A 19206-nucleotide genomic window follows, 5' to 3' on the forward strand; every position below is an offset into this window, starting at 1 on the left:
CAGTGGAACCAAGAATAGTTAGGGCATGTGTTGATAAAAGCCCAAGAACTCTAGTCAGAAAGAAAAAGAAAGTTCAGAAGAGGAATGATTATTAGGAAAAAAGTTGCAACAAAAGGCTATTACTAAATACTTTTCGTTACCGGAGGGTGCGTGAAGCAGAGAGGCGGCTGCCGAGTGTGCAAGCCGGTCACAGCGCAGCAAGGATTTTCCAAGAGGCGGCGGCGACTGGCCCTTCCCCGCCTCCTGGCCGGGGAGCTGGCTCTTCCACTGCCGCGAGCCCAAATCTAGACCTGACCTGGAGGCACAGTCTCGCAGGCTCTTGCTCCCTGTGCCCAGTAGCAGTTTGAGTCCGGGACACTCCCCAGGGCCATCTGGGGCTGCCCAGGCACTACAGCCAGCAGAAGACGCTACTGGTGTCCCTGATGTTTGGTCATTTTCAATGCCAATAACTAAGCTACAATGGTTCTCCCACACCTGGAAGCTGATGAGTAATGAGCACTATTAATGCTTATTTCAAATGCAAAAAAACCTTGAGATAATGTACTAAATTGTTCAGAAGGTTGTTTTCTTAGTAGAATGCTACAGGATTTTCTTTAGCCATCCGGAGTTCCTGCCTTCGTCCCAGTGCCGGTAAAGACCAAGGTGGAAGAATTTCCAGTGTTGCTGAAAACCGGACAAGACTTTGGCTGAGAAACAGACGAGACTTCGGATTAAGCTAGCTGCCTGCAGAACTTACCTGGACTGTGATTTAAGCTAGCTGCCTGCAGAACTTACCTGGACTGTGATTTACCTGGACTGTGAGTTAATCTATTGAGACACTGCTTTACCTGGACTGAGACAACAAACTGTAATGTACAACAAATTGTAACTCGGTATCTTTGCTAACAGTGTCATTGCTGGTATAATTTTTCCAAGGGCTTCTTGCATGGAGCCATCAATTGGCTTGGTATTGTGGCATTTTGTATCCTCCCTTTCTGTTTGTGGCAGGTTATTTATGGTGTTTCTGTAAAAACCACTATGGTCGTTATTTAAATTAAACAAAAGGGGGAAATGTTAGAGTCTGTAAACAAGTCAAAATGACACCTGGCATTTTGTCAGGGGAATGTTAAAGTTCGTAAACAAGTCTGGATGGTGCCTGGCAAAATGCCAGAGGGAGTGGTTTGAGAAGTAACAAAAGAGAGCCATTAAGTGTAGAGATTCCTTATTGGTTGACTGATGTATCTAGTTTATGCTAATTAGATAAGCTGTGTGGAATGTATAAATACTGCTCCTGTCCTGCAATAAACGGCTCCTACTCCTGCTGTATCAACGTACACAAGTTATTCGTCACCCCCCGATTATTCTGCTGCAGCCGGACTGCGGCATCTAAATAACCGGTTAGTCCAGTTGTTAATGAGAGTGACACATGAGCCAGTAGATCTAAATGAATACAACAAAACACGACTGTTTTCATTATTATTAACAAAACAACTAAGTAATGACTCCACATATTAATTAGCCAATCAGACCAATTATTATTGATGAAACAACATTTGATCCTCTAACACGGAATACACAGCTATCTAATGCAATTAGCGGTTACAATGATGATGCATAAATAACCAATCAGCCTAATTATCATTAATAAAGAAATAGCAAATAGGTACCCTGATTACACCTAGCTCCCATTGAAGTACATGTAGGAGTGTGTGGGGGGATTTGCCTGAGAAGTGCTTGCATAAATCCACACAGCCACCACACTACCTGCGCAACCTGGAGAAACTGGCGTTTGGGGAAGGTGTTCACAATCTGTCTTCCCCTCAGATGCGGATCCCTGAGGCCCCACTGTGGTCCTGCCTGCCTCAGGGGATCCTGCACTGAGGGTCACAGGCACATCACCACCGAGCTCTAAGGCCAGCCTCCGCCCCTGGCTGCTTCCAGTTGAGGGGACTCCATACGCCCCACAGCACCAACCGGTACTGCCCTTGTGGTGCGCCCTTCAGAGAAGAGAATCCTCATAAAGGACAGGGCAGATATGCAGATTTATTATACGATGTTTCAGCAGATGAGGTTTTTCATCTCGAAAAGGAGGCACAGAAAGCCTCTTATCGCCTGTCCACTTCCCTGGGGCTGCGTCCGCACAGGAACTACTGGGCACCTCTCCCCCCACAGGCCAAAGTAACTCACCACTCTGAGCCCAAGCTTCTTTAGACCCTAAGTGGAGACAAGCACCCTTTGCTCACAGGAAGTTATAAAGAATTGACAGAATTAAGCATGAAGTAGTAAGGGAGAGTCTGGTGACGGCAGAAGCTGCACACACATGCTTGCCCTCCCCCTCTGCAACTGGCCTGCTATGGCGGGATGAAGAATGTCCCACCAAGGACCCGAAGTGAAAGGCTTTGTCCCAGGATGAGTGTTGGGGATGCTGTGGACCTCCAAGAGGTGGAGCCCAGTGAGAGGGCCTCAGGTCATTGGGTGTGCCCGCGAAAGGGACCAAAGTCCCCTAGTTTCTTCCATCCCCTGTTCCCGGCTGGAGACGTGAGCATTCACTCTGACACACACACCCACCTTCACCAAAGGCCCACATCAATGGGCCACCTAATCCTGGACTTGAACCTCCAGAACTGTGAGCCTCATTCCTCCCATAAGCCGCCTGTGTCAAAAATGACTAACACTTGCCCTTTCAGGGATGTGCCACTCTGGAATCGCCACAACTTTCCAGGTCAGTGCAGGGACTCTGTATGGCCTCCACAGAGCCCTGCCACCCTCCAAACCCAGCTCAGTACAGTGGATTGTCCTTTAGTATTCATCAATCAGTCCCACGCCCCACTTTAGGATGCATTGGCATCTTGAGATCTTGCTGATCCCTGGAACTAGCTTCTAGAGATATAAACAACTTACCTGCAAGTAAGACTTTAATATGCAAATTGACAAACCCTAGTCCCTACCTCCACCTACAGCCTTCCACCAGGTTCCTGTAGACTGGAATAGGACACTATCCTGCCAAAAGTCACTCAAGGACCAGAAGCCAGGCAAACCAGAGACCAGCCTTATGGCCTAGAGCCTGATCCCTGGTTAATGTCCTCGGATCCCCTGGCCTCGCCCTACCTGAATACAAACAAAATCCAGGCACACACTAGGGACACCGTCTCTGCTGGCACATCTTTCTGCACCAATCCTAAACTGCCCAACTACACAGCCTCCTTGCCTCTCCTCCCTTCAGAGCCTTCATGTAGGTTCTTCCCCATGTCTTCCCCTCACTCTGATCTCTGGACCCACTCTGATGTTGCCCCATGCAGTTCTGCAAGAAGTGCCCCCCCACTCCCCCACATGGGAACTGTGACCAACTATCTTTTCGGTGGCACCATTCCCATAGAGGGGAGCCCTGGTCTAATGGCCTCGGATCCACTGGCCTCGCCCTACCTGAATACAAACAAAACCCAGGCACACACTAGGGACACCGTCTCTGTTAGCACGTCTTTCTGTACCCCGGGCACGTGGCTCCTCAGGTGACAGATCGTGGCTACTGAGGTTTCACAGCTGCAGAGCTGAGCTTGGCTTAGAGAATGACTCAAGGAACAAATGAACAAACACCCAGGTGATAAGCAGAAGAAAATGGTAATAGGCCCATGGATATGCTAGGAAGAGTGGCACAGAGGGGTGGCAAACACCCACAGAAACTCTGCCTCTTGGCTCAGGCATGGCTGGCTGGAAGGCAGCCTCATGTCCCTCAGCAGTGGCCCAGTCGCAGGCACCAGGCTGAGCATACTCTATGCCGCCTGGTTCTGGGTTCCCTGAGTAAGGCCGCATGCACTGTGCCAGGCAAATTTCTGCTGTGGGAAGCCTGGTCATGTTTAAGTCTTCAGCACCCAGTCCTGTGCCTGGCATGCAGGGATCCTAAATGAAAATGGCTTCAAAGCTCAAATTGAAAAGAACTATGTTTCCCAGGACAGCAGAATTATAAAGAAAAAAAAAAAAGAAATCAAGATAATCTGATAGAGTTTCATTGATGGTGAATTTTATATTGTTGGTTTTTTATATTTATTTTTTTGAGATAGGGTCTCACTATGTTGCCCAGGCTGGCCTCGAACTCCAGGGCTCAAGTGATGCTCCTGCCTCAGCCTTCCAAGCAGCTGGGACTACAGGTGTGACATTGGACCTGGCTGCTGGTACATTTTAAAACAGAGCCAAGCTTTGCTCGTCAAAAAGCAAGGACAGACAGCAAATGCCAAACGTACTCTAGTTTAACTTATCAGCAACAAAATACCAAAATGGGTGTGGAATCTTTAGGACACTGTGAATCATGGTGAATGATATATTCCTCACTCCGTGGTCTTTCCCAACCCAACTGAGAGGGGCTTGAAGTGAAATCCGAGACTCAGGAGACACTCACGCCAGCAAGCAGCAGGAGCGGGTTCCAAGTGCAGCCTGCAGTGACACCTGGCGGAAGGTGGATTACCGTGGCTCCCCATGGAACAGAGGTATCCCTCAGGGAACAGGCAGGGCTAAGCCCAGCTGCTCTACCAAGCCCTGGGGGAAGCCAGACAAGGGTCTGGGGATGACTCCCTCCACCTGCTCGCTGCCAGTACAGCCAGAACAGGGAGGGCCGCCATCGCTCCCCTGATGCTCACTGTGCCCGGGGGACCCATAGTCTCCGGACACAGTCTGCTTTTCTCTTTAACCCAGTATTCTTATTTTTACCAAATGATAAAACCAAAGTCAGAAGGTCAGATGACATGTCCAGGATCCCCTCATCAGAAAGTGGTGAACCCGGGTCTCTCTGACTCTCTAACTCCACATCTTCTCCCCATGACAGTGCTGTGTGGTGAGTTCACCAACCTGGGGACAAGACTGGGCATGGGAAGCGGGTGGAACTGATCCAAGGCACAGAAGAGTGAAGGGACCTGGACACCTGCAATGCCAGGTGTAGGCTGCAGGCATCGTCCCTCTGGTCACACCATGGGACCCTGCAGAGGGCTCCTTAGTGCTGCATTGGCAAAGAAGGGGCCCAGGTCACCTGGGGAGTGAGGGATTTGGTTTGATGTCAGGTGCCTCCCCAGCAGACGTGGACTGGAGTCAATCCCTCTGCATCTGGGGTCTTGTCCCTCATCTGTGAAACACCAGGGGACCCTGAGTCTGCCGACTGCACTGGGCACAGTGGGGACCCGCTGGGGCAGCACCAGATGGCCCACGGGGAAGTGCGTGGAGGCAGGGAGCAGGACCAAAGCAGGGTGACCAGCTGGGTCCTGGGGACCATAGGAGTAGGCCAAGAGAAGAAAGCACAGGAGGAGAGGGCGGAGACGGAAGGACAGGCAGGGGTGACGAGCAGTCCCTGCCCAGGCCAGAGGCCTTGGGATGGAGGCCCTCATCCCCCCACTTGACAGAAACTGAGGCCCAAAGAAGGGAAGAAGGGACTTGGCCACAGTCCCAGCAGGCTGGAAGTCAGACCCACACCAGGACCCGGGTCCCCACTGTCCTTTGGTTTTTCTGGCCACTTGGTAGGGCTCCTTCCCATCCTCAGCTCACCCTCTCACCACTCTGCTCCCTGCTTCGCCCTCCTGGGGACCACGTGCTGTCCCTGGAGAGCTACACCAACGGCCAGAGATGGCTACTGACCATTCTCTCTAATACTTTGGTAGTGACTAGCAGGACTCTGGCTCCAACCTGAGAAGCCCCAGCCACTCCCTGAATCAGAGGAAGCAGCACTCCTACAGAAGAAGGTCTAAAGGCAGTAGTTACCTGCAGCCCCAGTGGTCCAGGGGCTCCTGGTGGGCCCACGTCACCTTTCTTCCCCTGAGTGCAAAAGAAGAAGCCAAAATTAACTGACAGGCAATCATTACCAGAGCCGATATGATCATGTATCTCGGTGGAAACCTCGGTCCTCCTGGCTCACACCGCAAGGCTGTCCTTCGGGGGTGCCCGACACAGGAGCAGTATGGGGTGGGGAAGGGGCTAAGGCTCAGGACAGAGGAGTTGGCTATGGATCCCACTTTGTAGGTTACACAGGGCCCCAAATTCAAAAAGCACAAAAAGTTACAGCTGAGAAAAATCTCCTTAGCTCTCCACCACCTAGCTTCTTTCCTAACCTGCCAGATGCTGCCTGATTCTTCCAGAGATGTTTTGTGCAGAGGTCACCATCTCACCCAGACACACACACACACACACATTTTCCCCCTCTCTCTCTCTCTCTCTCTCTCTCTCTCTCTCTCTCTCTNTCAATCCCTCTCTGGCCTTCACTATCCTCTCTCTCTCTCTCTCTCTCTCTCTCTTTCTCTCTCTCTCTCTCTCTCTCTCTCTCTCACACACACACACACTTTTCTTTTTTCTCCCCTTTTTCCTTCACAAACTTCACCTTACCATCCAATCTGCTAACCAATCTTGCTTTTTCACCTGGTTGGCCCTGCCTGTGTCCTGTGTCGAGAGTCCCTCCACGGCCGTCACAGACTGAGTGTGCCCCCAAGGATGAGGCGGGGTGTGTAGACAGCCCCACCGTGGACAGAGGTCCCTGAGGCCCTTCTGTGGCTAGAATCCTTACTACACTATGTGCCCTACACCAGGGCAGGGGCACCTTGGGGGACGAGCACCCTCACTGGACTGAGTCCACCTCCCTACAGGTGTTCACAGGCCTCAGGAAAGCTGAGACCCGCTTGTTACGTACCTAGTGACAGAGTCAGGGTTCCACCCAGCTCTGTACTGTCTTTATTTTTTAACTTTAGATTTATTTATTTATTCTAATTTATTATCCTTGACAGCAGAATGCATTTAAATCATAGTATACATATAGAGCACAATTTTTCGTATCTCTGGTTGTTCACAAAGTAGAGTTACACCATTCATGTCTTCAAACATGTACTTAGGGTAATAATGTCCATCTCATTCCACCATCTTCCCTACCCCCTTCCCTCTTCTCTTCCCTCCCCTTTGCCCTATCTAAAGTTCCTCCATTCCTCCCATGCTCCCTGACCCCTGCATCCCCATTATGGACCAACATCCACATATCAGAGAAAACATCTGGCTTTTGGTTTTTTGGGATTGGCTAACTTCACTTAGCATAATATTCTCCAATTCCATCCATTTACCTGCAAATACCATGATTTTATTCTCTTTTACTGCTGAGTAATATTCCATTGTGTATATATGCCACATTTTCTTTATCTATTCATCTACTGAAGGGCAACTAGGTTGGTTCCACAATTTAGCTATTGTGAATTGTGCTGCTATAAACATTGGCATGGCTGAGTCACTGATTTTAAGTCCTTTGGGTATATTGAGGAGAGGGATAGCTGGGTCAAAAAGTGGTTCCATTCCCGGTTTTCCAAGGAATCTCCATACTGCTTTCCATGTTGGCTGCACCAATTTGCAGTCCCACCAGCAATGTAGGAGTGTGCCTTTTCCCCCACATCCTCGCCAACACTTGTGGTTATTTGTATTTTGATAGCTGCCCTTCTGACTGGGGTGAGGTGGATCATAGAGTGGTTCTGACGTGCATGTCTTGAAGAGCAGACTTATTCTGGCTACACTCTTTCTGCGTATGTCAGACTCGAGAAGCTCACACCTCAGCTCCCTTCTCATGGGCCTGCTCTCTGCTGCCTGTGATGCCCGTCTGCCCCACTCCTGAGCCCACCTCTCACACAGGAGGGCCTCTCTCTTCCCTCTCTTTCCCCTGCTCTCCTCCTCCCTCCCCCCTTCCCTCCTTTCCTTTCTGCCTTCCTCCCACAGTGCCCAGCGCAGGAAGCAGCCCTTCTGTGTTCCTGGCCTGTGCCGCGCTCCCACATCTGGCCTCCACCTCAGAACACCACCAAGGGGACATCTTCCACAGATCACCCTGGAACCGGCTGGCGGTGCGAGCTCTTGGTCATGCGCCTTAGGAGGGGCAAACAGGTCCTAAGGCTGCACAGGAGAGAAGCTAGGCTAGGCTCAGAGGGAAATGCTCACAACCCCCGGGCCCCACACAGACTCAGCCAGCCGTGGGTGAAACAACGGAAGATGCAGTCCTGCCCCTCCCTCCGGCTTGTTCACCCACACGCCCAACCTGCTCTGTGCCAGGCACTGTGTTACTGCAACACAGCTGATAAGCCCCACCTAGGAGGGGCCCAGAGCCCTGAGGTGGGCCTGCGGGCTTGGGGAGGCTTCCTGGAGGAGGGTGCTGAGGTGGTGGGAGGAGGAGGAGGAGGAGCTGCCCAAGGGACACACTGGCCATAGGAAGAGATCGGGCAAGAGGCGGCCTAGGAAAGTAGGACATGGGCTCAGACAGCATGACTGGCAGCCGGCTGCATGACTGGGGGAAGCGTGTGGCCAGCAGAGTCACAGGGGCCTTGCATGCCCTGGACCAATCAGGGCCTCCCTCAGGGCCCAGCGTGGTGAATACCACACAGCCTTGCACACCTCGTGTTGACTCTGGAAGCAGCCAGAGGCTGGGGTGGGGCTGAGCAAGCCATGTCTCCATGCCCAGCCTAAGCCATCCCCTCCCTTCCCCGAACCAGTGGGCCAGCCCCATAAACAGGCACGGTCCTCCACCTGCAGCCCATACTCTTCCCCACTGCCCAACGAAGCGCAATGCTTCTTTTTCCACTTAGAACAGACCTGCAGTGGCCCAGCCTGCCCCCTCTGACCCCATCCCCTGCCCCTCTTCTCACTTCCTAGCACTCTTCCTGCCCCTAGGCACACTGGTCTGTGTCCTCTACCTTGAAAGCGCCAAATAATCCCAACCTCGAGGTCTTCCCGTTGGTTTTCCTTCTTCCCGGACGGCCGGTTCCCCAGGGATCCACAGAAAACAATTCCTCAATTCCATCTGGTCTCTGCTCAAATGCCCACTTATCTGAGCGCCTTCTTTAGCCTGTCTCACCAAATCAGCACGCCCTCTGCCCAGTCGTGTCCCCTCATCTCATCCTCCTTATTTTCCCTAGGTTGGGTCATCACCAATACACCACGGTCCTCTCCATGTAGTGCCATCTGTCCCCACTGTGATGCGTGCCTTCTGAAAGTGATGGGGGGTCAGCTCTGCTTTTGTTTGACCCTGTTTTCTGAGGCCCAGAAGAGTAGTTATCACACGGTAGACACACCATACACATATGGGCTGGATAAAGGACCTGTGCTTTTGAGACCCATGTGGGCCACAGAAATGACAATGGCAGTGGGGACAGCAGTAGAGGTCCCAGGTAGGTGATGTCAGGGAGGAAGGGAAGATGCAACTTGGTAGTTTGTGGACCTGCAGAGAGCATGAGTCCACCTGATTTACAGCCCCCAGAGTCCAAGCCCCTTGCTGCGGAGCCCACAGACCTGCAGGGTGCATTGAAGTCTAACTCAGAATGAGTTTTTTTGACATTTGTCAGGTAAAATGCAAAATGTTGTCCCAGATCCCTTCAGAAATGAGCCAGGCCTTGGAGGCATGTCAGATCCTGCTGTGATGAATGCAACCCCCAGGGTGGGGCGCAGGAGAGCACCAAGTGCTGCAGCCCCCGCCCCCCCAATGGAAACCAGACACCTTTAATTTTCTATCTAGACAGACACCCCCTATAATTGCCCGAGGTTATTCCTCTGAGAGTCACTGATTATTTACAAGATGAATAAACCATTTTCCCTCAAGGTCAGTGGCACCTGGTAAACAATCATCAGAATTCAGAACCCCAGCCAGCACAGTGCCTCTTTGATGGCAAAGGCTGAGATGAGGGACAGAGGGACAGCAACACTGAGCATGGACAGGAAAGGGTCAGACAGCAGCAGGGATGCAAAGGGTGGGTTGCAATTCAGCAAAATCACTCCCGAGATGCCTGCGTGATGGTGCAGGGGGTGAGCTCCCCTCCGCCAGGTGGTGCCATGGCTCCTGGGGTGCTTCGAGGTGTCCACAGCCTGCCTCCTCGGCTGGCTGAGACTTTATGTATTGCTGCTCATGCCCAGGGGATGCCACCTACGAGGTAATGAGGTTCCAGACAGGCACGGTGTCAGGAGGTGGTCCTGTGCCTGGGAAGTAAACACATCAGTCAGGAGGAGGAGACCTGTAGGCAGGTAAGAGGATGTGGTGGGGAGGAGAGAAACAAAGAAAACCACCCACACAGGCAAACACTGCCAGCCTGAGGATTTCAGTAGGGAGGAAAAAAACAAGAAGGTGGCAAGAGGCCAGAGAAAGGGAAAAAAGTGTCAGAACTTTGCAATCAGAATAGTGTCACAGGCAGCCTCTCTTCCAACAGAGGCAAAACCTGTCATGGATCAGCTGTGAGGGCACCACCCATGAATGCACCAAGGTAACCATGCCTGGCCAGCTACAGCACCTGCACTCCCTTCCAGCCCAGCTCTGAAAGTCAGAGGGTCCTCATCATCAGAGATACCATCTGAGCTGTCTGTGCCCTTACTTCTCTGCCTCTCAGGAGTCTCCAGGGTTCTCTCTCCCATCCCCTGGGAGTAGCCACAGAGGCTACATAGCTCAGCCCCAAACATCCCCTTGGAAATTCTAGTCTCTGAGATTTTGCCCACACTGCTGCTCTGTCTGTAACACTCCATCTAGATTTGTCAAAATCACATCCTAAGTCAATGCCACCTCCTCCAATGAAGCCCCAACAGTAAGTAGCAGCCCAAAATGGGAAAACAATCATACTTGAGATACGGATTCCCGGGTGCCACCTAAGTGCCAACAAGTTAGAATCACCAGCTGTAGAGTACAAAGTTCCCAGTGATTCTATAGACTTGGCTACTCAACATACTCGGAGGGATTCTCTGTGTTCTTCACCAATGATGGTGGTGGTGATGGTAGAGGTGATAATGGTGATGGTAGTGGTGATGGTGATGGTAGTGGTGATGGTGCTGGTAATGGTATGGTGATGGTGGTGGTGGTGGTGATGGTGGTGGTAATAATGGTGATGGTAGTGATGATGGTGATGGTGGTAGTGATGGTGGTGATGGTGATAATGTTGATGGTGATAGTGATGGTGGTGGTGGTGATGGTGGTGATGATTATGGTGTTAGTGGTGATGGTAATGGTGATAGTGGTGGTGGTGATGGTGGTGATGGTAATGGTGATGGTGGTGGTGGTGATGGTGGTGATGATTGTGGTGTTAGTGGTGATGGTGGTGATGGTGGTGTTAATGGTGGTGGTTGCAACACTGGCAGTGTGGAAGTGGTGTTCTTGTGGTAGTTTTGGCAGTGGAGTTGCAGTAGCAGCTGTGTCATTTCTGCATTTTTGATCCATAACTGATGGTAGGGATTTGAGAAGTGCCGACAAGGACAAGTTCTGCTGCAATAAAGAGCTGTTTTACTAACAATAGGTCTGTACCTTGTCATTTTTCTTCTCTTTTAAATTTCTACCCAGGACAATATCTGGATAAGTGTTTGCAGTTTATCACCAGGGCAGATTTTCCAAGGCATTTTGAATGCCAGGATGCTGAGCAGGACTGGTATTTCCAAGGCTGCCCGTCTGCTCGTGGAGAGGAGGGAAACCATAAATTCAGAACAGCAACCCCTTCCCAGGCAGGATGAGTTAACACAGCCATTCGAGGGGCCATTAACAGATAAAAGGATTGCTTGTGTGCATCATTCTAATGTGCTCCGTATGGTCTCGAGCTCAGTTCCTCTTCTCCGTGCCTCCAAATGTCAAACGTGATTATTTTCTACTGGTTGAAGATAGAACCAGGTGCTCAGGAAAAACCTAGGGTGTCCTGACAGAAACCCTGGCTCCAGGCCCTGGACTGAATCAAACAGGAGCCTGTGATCCAAACAATGCTGTTACCATCTGGCAGAGCAGGAAAAGGCAGAGGAAAGGTTTTAAAAATGGAAAAGTAAAACAAATGCAAACCAGGCCACCCCTGCCAAGACTGCTGTCTTCTCCCCCAAACCTGTGGGAGATCAGGGCTGCGGGCAGCACGAGCCCTCCACTCCAAGTCACCAGAGACTAAAGTGACGTGTCCAGGGCAGCCCACAGGGTGGCACAGTTGGTTATTAAGGGTCCCAGCTCTCTCCAAGGCAATCTCCACAAGGATGCCTCAGTAGGTGCCTGCCCTGAAGCAATCGTCATTCCTTTCTACCTCACACAAGCTTCACGCCTGCCAAGATGGAGTCCCCTTCCAAGGTATGTTCTCACCCCCGCGACACAGCCCAGGACAGCGCGAGGAGGAGGGAGCCGTCGCGGTTTAGTAAGAAGAGGCGCCACATTGGACAAGACAAGTTTGGAGGGACCAGATACAGAGAAAATGATCAGAGGAACAGAAGACACTCCCAAGCTAATGTGAAGAAGGAGGCTGCCCTGACCTTGAGAGGCCATGACATCTTTGTGGACATTGAGTCTCTCCTTGAGAGTCTCAAGAACCCCTTCTGTCATGACGAGTCTGTAGTATGGACATGCCAAACTTGACGTGAAGTTGAAATGCCTGACAATCTAGGATTTTCTTAAACAAGACTTTTTTTTCTTTTTCTTTTTGATCCAGAGAAGAGAAAATATGATATGAAAATGATATCTCAGCTATGTCACCCAGGACTCTGCCCCACAGAGCAAGGCTCATGCTGTCTTCACTGAAAGGGACATTTCTTGTCCAAGATCAGAACCAGGTGACCAGATTCCAGTTTAGGGTCCTGTCCTTTTCCTCGTGCCACTCAATTACATCGGTACCCAGAGATCTCAATCCATGCTTCATGCATTCATCTTGCTGAGATGCTTATTAATGTGTCATTAGATGTTTATGCAAATTGTATGTTTCCATATTTCACATATATTGTATGTATATATAAAACTTTGTGTTTTACACGTTAGGCCCTCTTTTCCTTAACGAGGATATCTAAATAAAAAAGAGAACATCCTTTCTTTTATGGTCTCACATTCTAATGGAGAAAAAGGAAACAAATTCTCAAATATGAAAAATATCAGTCAAGCCCTCTGCAGAAAATGAGAAGGGGCTGAAGTGACAGACAACTCTGGCATCTGGAGTGGACAACGAGGGTGACTACATCTTTGGAAAGTGACTCTCTCGGAGGCTTGGAGTGTCCGAGTGCCGGAGCGGCCTGCAGCCAAGCTGGCTCCTCTGCTGGAACATTCCAGTTCAGATGCACCTGCAGTATCTCTCACTTCAGCTAAGTGACTGTGCTTGCTGTCTAGCTCAGACAAGCCGGGCGGGTTCTCATCTCGGAAAGGGAAAGGCAACCCCTGAGGCAGGGAGCCCCTTGCCCACCCCCCTCCAGCTGGGTGGGCACTTTCTGCTCTTCTGCTGGATGGTGCAGAGGGCACCTAGCTTCCAATTCTCCCCCTTTGTTGTGTCATTGTGGAAAAATACTAGCTTTGTCCAAAATGAATGGATTTACCTTGCCAAGGATTATAGCGTCCGCCTGTTACTAATCTCTAAAAGAGAGGCCTGAATTCCTTTCCCCACCCGGTGCTTTAGCCTCTGCTTCTCAATTCACACGTGTCTGTACCTTGTCATTGTCTGGTGTCTTGCCTTTCAGCAGCCTGAGTGTGTGCAGCAGCACTCGGGAGCTCTTCCGAGTAATGTTTCAATTGAAATTGATGAGGAGGAAATGACAGGTCATGACAAGGGAAGCAGAGATATAATTTTTGAATAAGTCATTCTGTCTTGGGTTTTCCTGACTCAGCCAGAAGATGACAGAACCGGAAGCGGCTTCCAAGCCCACAACATCACAATTAGCTCCTACTCTCCTTCCTCCATCACTGCAGGTGCTGAGCTAGCAATGTCTGCAGGACAGAGCAGGGTCCAAATCAGAGAATCACTCAGAGCTGCTGGAGGACCAGGAGCCTCAAAGACCCCCCTCCCTTGGTCATCATCTGCAATTCACAAAGGAAGCAGGAGAGGCAGGAGCCCCTCTGCCCCCTCTATCCCCAGTGTCAATGCCACTACTGGCCTGCCTAGAAGCAGCTTGGGCCAGTCCTCTGCCAGGGGCTGGCATTTCAGGATATGGCTTCTGCCTTTTTCTCAGCCTTCTCCCACTCCTGGTGGGTGATCTGGACCAGGGTGAGTGCTCAGAAGCCGTCTGCTTTTCTTGTCCCCATCCCTGGCCTAAGCTGCCACCTTTCCCATTCTATCACCATGGGAACCCAGGACTGGTCTCCCCGCTCCTTGTAATCTATATTCTCGGCACAGAAGACAAATGGATGTGTTTGGAATGTAAGCCAGCCCGCCACTGCCGTTCTCAGAAGTCCGCAGTGAGCAACCTGCAGCCAGGAATGTATGAGACAGCAGCACGCTGAACAGCAGATGAATATTTGATGAAACTTCAAGCCAGAGTTTTCACAGATTTAGGAGGGATAATGGTCTCATTGTTTTGTTTCTCTTAAAATCCTTTATCTTTTAGAGATGATGGACTGAAATATTTAGAAACAAAATAATGTGCCTTTTGGAATTGCTTCCAACTAATCCAGTGGTGGGTAGAAGTGAGTGCTGATGTAAATAAAACATCACCCCTAAGGCTTCAGAGTGTTGAAGTGGGTACTGGGCATGTGGAGGTCCAGTGAACTCCTTTTCCTACTTCTGCCTGTGATTTTTTTTCATAACAAAATACGTTGAGTGTAAGCAATTGACTCACAATTCCTTCAGTCTTTACAACAGCCCGCGAGGCTTCTTTCCCTCATTTCTTTGACTTCATCTTCCCCTGCCCCAGGCCCTTAGCTCAAGCTGCTCCCTCTACCTGGTGTCCCAACCTGGCTGTCATGCCAGCCTGCACCCTCATCTCCCGAGAGCTGGGTTAAGTGCAACGTTCTCGACGCGGCCTGCCTGCATCACCTACTTGCATGCGGGTTATGATGTCTCTCCTCCACTGCCTGCAGGGCACCACCATCATCAGGGCACGGCCCATCCTCGCTGAACTACCCAGCTGCTTAAGACCCGTCTGGTCCCCGGTCAGTGCTGGAGAAGCCCACTGGGGTGCTATTTACAGGTTGGATGAACTTGGAAGGAAGGGCATAGGAGAAGGGAAAGGACAGGGAAGGAAAAGGATAAACTAGTGAAGGTGAGAATGGAGAAGAGCCACACCAAAAGGAAAGGAAGAGGGTCAGCTGAGTGCCCCACTCAGGGCTGGCCTGGCACGAAGGAGAAGCTTTGGCCACGGCCCTCTTACAGCGCTGTGCCCCACACTGCAGATGAAGTACAGCAGAGCTGCGGGGTGAGCAAGTGTGCAGAGCCCCCTCAGGCCCACTTCCTGTGTCCACTTCCACATCCCACTGACTCCTCCACAAGCCCACTGGCTCCTGGAGGCCGCCCCCACCCCTGGTGGTGCCTTCTCCCCGCACCACCTGGAACCCAGCCCTGCTACCCCTCTGAACACCAGAACACCTGTCAGGCCCCAATGCACGGAGAGCAAGCTTCTAAGCCCACTGTGAGGCCTGGCAGGGGAGCCCTTGGGTATTTCAGGAACTCCCAGAGCATGGAGCAGAGAGCACCTGCAATCACGAGAGCTCACTGAGCTGGCTGATGTCTCACACATACAAGGAGAGAAAGCAGGAGGAGGCAGGCAGGCTTTGGACACACAGTCCTGGGCGGGAGTCCCTGGGAGGCCACCAAGGAGCTGTGTTCCCTCAGGCATGCCCTGCACCTGCGGAGGCTCTGGTGAGGACCAGCACATAACCAGAACTCAACAAATACCACACCCCACCCGGCTTGCTTTCCTGACTCTCCTCATTCCTCAAATCTCCAGGCCTGGGGCATCTGCCCCATTTCCATGGCCCCTGAGCTGTTAGGCTGGGACCAGGCCAGACACCCACTGCATCTGTGGTTGGTGTGGCTCTTAGGAGTAAAGCGCTCCCAGGTGAGACACAGCCATTCCTCGGAAGCACACCCAGAAGGTTGCAAGAAATCATGCCCAGGAAAGTGTGAGCCTGACAGCAAAATGCTCCTTCTCCTCTTTCATACAAGAAAATTAGGTAAAGACGTAAAGAATGTTCACGGGCATCTCGAGGTAAACACCTACCACCTAGTACTCTATTAGGAACAGTAGTACTGCAACAGGTCAGTACAAATGAGGTCAGGTTCCATGAACACTGATCACGTGGTGTGTAAAGACGAGGATGTAGAGGGTACAAAGGCCTTGACACTGCCACAGTCTGCTGCCCACCAGGGGTCACGCCATCCCGGGCCTCGTGGCAACATGGCCATGGGGATGCCTTTCCCCTCTAACAAGGAGGCCTCGGGCTTGGAGAGACCTGGTGGTTTGCAGGGGTTGCAAGCTGCAGGGAAGTGAGGCAGAGCTCCACACCCAGGAGGTTCAGGGCCCTCCACCCTCCAGAGGAGCAAGCAACTCACCTCACAGCCTCACTGACTGATAGGAGGTGGCATACCCAAGGTCTGCTGCTTGAGATAACTGACTCTTCTCTTTCACCTAAAGTACCTTTGAGACACTTTTCTACAAGCTCACCTAGATTCCAAAATAAGTTCTCACTAGAATCTGGAGATCCAAGAGACTTAGAGGAGGCAGAATCCTTTGGAAATCAAACAATTAAGTTCAGTGGACAGGCTGGAGTCTGTGTTGGGTGAGAAGGGCAGGTTTATCCAATTTCAGGATGGAGGATGTAGAGCTGTGGCCCAGCTCCCTCCTTGTTGGGAGGGAAATGACAATCCACAGCAAACGTGTAACACTATCCACCTGCCTGAGCTGCAGAATCTGCAGGCTAAAAGGGGCTGTAAATGGGACTAGGGTTGCTTCTGCCATATGTCAGGATGTGCACCCACCCATGGATCAGTGGTCACCTGGCCCCTGCAGGAAAACCTCCAAGGCAGTGAGTTCACTATTCTTGGAGCTGCGGGTCCAATCTGCAGGTGGGTGGGAGCCACAGACACTTTTCCACGTGAATCAGCAAAAATGGTATGAGCTTAAGGTTAGTTTAACAACTGCACTGCCTCCCTATTCCGCGCCAGGCACCTATTGGGAACGGCAGACAGAGCTCAGTCTGGGTCCCAGTCTAGTTGGCTGTGGGGTGTCCAGGGGGGCATCTAACCCACAGGTGCTTCTGCAGCCCTCCTTAAGCCTACGACATTGTGTCAGAAGCCAAGCTTATTGGTGAACTAAAACCTGTTAGGTGTGCACAATTTAGATAAGAAGATGAGTGCTAAATTAAATTCAATTTGATTAAATCAAATGCTGAGCCACATGATGTACGATAATAATGTGAATCTGCTTAAAGTAGCTGCACTGAGTTGGCAGATTCTACCTTTTTGCCCCTATTTTCTCTGTGTCTTTTTTCAAAACTTAGCTCAGATATCACCTCCTTCAAACATCCCTGGCCATCCCCAGTCTGGGTCGGTTGCCGATCTCTGTGCTCTCTCTACTTTGGGCCTCTCTCTTCCAGGGAACCCTAATCACACAGCACTACAGTTTCTATACGCTGGACACTCAGCAGAGGGCAAGACCCATCTCCATGTCCCCAGGGACCAACCCAATTCAGAGCGTGTGGTAGATCTCCCAAAGGCCAGTGAGCGGAGCCCAAACCTTCCTTTGGCTTCCAACACTCATCCCAAGCTTCTGGAGTGAATTCATCTCCTCCGTTGGAACTTACAAAATGGGGGGGATGGGTTGCAAGGTGGAGCATCAGAAAGGGAAGAAAGGTACTTACTCGGAGACCTTGCAAACCAGGGGGTCCGCCCCTGCCTTCTGGACCCATCAGACCCTTCAGGATGGAAAAAAAGGGGGAGAGTGAGAATGGTGAATGCAGGGTTCAACAGCAGGGATTATGCGCTCTCTCTCTCTCTCTCTCTCACTCTCTCTCACTGAATACGGAAATATTATCACATCTTGATGGAGTGGGAAGGAGACAACATCCCCTTCATTCCAATCTACTTTTGCTTTTATTTGATCTAATTAAGTATGCTTAATAAGGAAGATGTAGCACCATGGTATACATTTTATGGATGAGCACAGTAAGGTTCAAATGGCTTGCATCACCAATTTCCATTAAGCACACACAGAAGAATCTTCTGGAATCCAAGTTTCTAACTCTAATCCCAGTGCCCATGCCTCGTGGCTTGCTGTTTTAGAAAGAACTAGCTTGGATTTGCTGATTCTCAGGCAACAGTGATGTGCAAAGTATGACAGCCCAGACACATGCATAAAATTATCTAGGAAAGGTCAATTTCAGCTGGACAGAGAACCTTGACTGTGGGCACGGGTAGCACACTGACCTAATTCAGATCCTGACCCCTCACCCTGTTATGTATCTGTTGCATGACCTCAGATAAGACACTCGACATGGTTGAACCTCAGTAATCTCTTCTCTGATATGCAGATAATACAGCCAGCTATTGAGCAGTTGTAAAGATCACAAGAGGAATGGATTCTAAGGCTGTGCACAGCCTCTGGCAGCACCCTGAATGATAGCATCTGGAGCCAGGTGTGGAGGCTCAGTGGACAACTCAGACCCTGAGCTCCAGTACCGGTTCACCACCTCTGGGTGGACTTTGGCTGGAAACATTCTTTCTGCATTTCAATTTCCTCACCTAAGCAAATATGGTTATAATACTAACAGTTATTATTGTCAAGTGTTGCATAACTAATTACATGATCAAACTGTATTTAGGTCCAAGGTCTTTGCATTTAATAGCACCATGTAAATGGATAAATGAATGGCCAAGCTGCAGGAATTTAATATGTGGATCTCCTTCCTCACAAGAGTTTTGCTGAGCTTGAGGCATACAGTGTGAGGCAACCCTGCAGGAATGAGTTTGCTTTAAGCATCAAGAAAAGCCTGACATTGATATGCCCAGCTGGCCTTTCAATCACTCAGCCTGAGACTGGTCCAGCCATCAGGCCTGTTTCCTCTGGAGAAAGAATAGAAAATGCCAGGATTTGGATGCAGAATGCGGCACCCTGCTTCCATTTAGAGAACAGGATAAATTTTCTTCTTTCTGGGATTGCTGAACACAAATTCAAAATTTTCCATTCTCAACAGAGTCACTGAAGCCAGCTTCTTGGTTCAATTCAATCCAGTGAATATGTAGAAGGTAAGTGCTCTGCAGAAGCCCCCAAGGCAGGGTCTGATGGGATTCCAAAGAAGATAGAAATGACAGCTCATATTAGCACTGGGCTAAGTCTTCATGGAGCAAGATTTTGCACAATAGTTTATTAACACTCATGGCATCTCTATGTAAGAGATGAGGGTGATGATTTCCAAATTAGAGAGGAAACAAGTGGGATCAAACGAGATCAGACCCCGGTACCAAATTCAAAAATCTCCATGGTGGAAGAACAGGGTTGTGAAGCCAAGTGCTTTGGCTCCTAATCCCAAGTCACCCCAAAGTCATCCTGCTC

General features: G+C 50.5%; 1 protein-coding gene across 1 annotated transcript in view; it reads right to left on the minus strand.

Annotated features, from left to right (window-relative positions):
* Col22a1 (collagen type XXII alpha 1 chain) overlaps positions 1–19206 on the minus strand; it is a 208179-nt gene that overhangs the window by 113300 nt on the left and 75673 nt on the right. Inside the window, exons 21-22 of the mRNA XM_015486301.2 lie at positions 17516–17569; positions 5719–5772 (exon numbers count right to left, since the gene is read on the minus strand). Coding sequence (XP_015341787.1) covers positions 5719–5772; positions 17516–17569 — 108 coding nt within the window. The remainder of the gene's footprint in view (positions 1–5718; positions 5773–17515; positions 17570–19206) is intronic.

Source organism: Marmota marmota, unplaced genomic scaffold (genome assembly GCF_001458135.2).
Source record: "Marmota marmota marmota unplaced genomic scaffold, marMar, whole genome shotgun sequence".
NCBI classification, from domain to species: domain Eukaryota; kingdom Metazoa; phylum Chordata; class Mammalia; order Rodentia; family Sciuridae; genus Marmota; species Marmota marmota.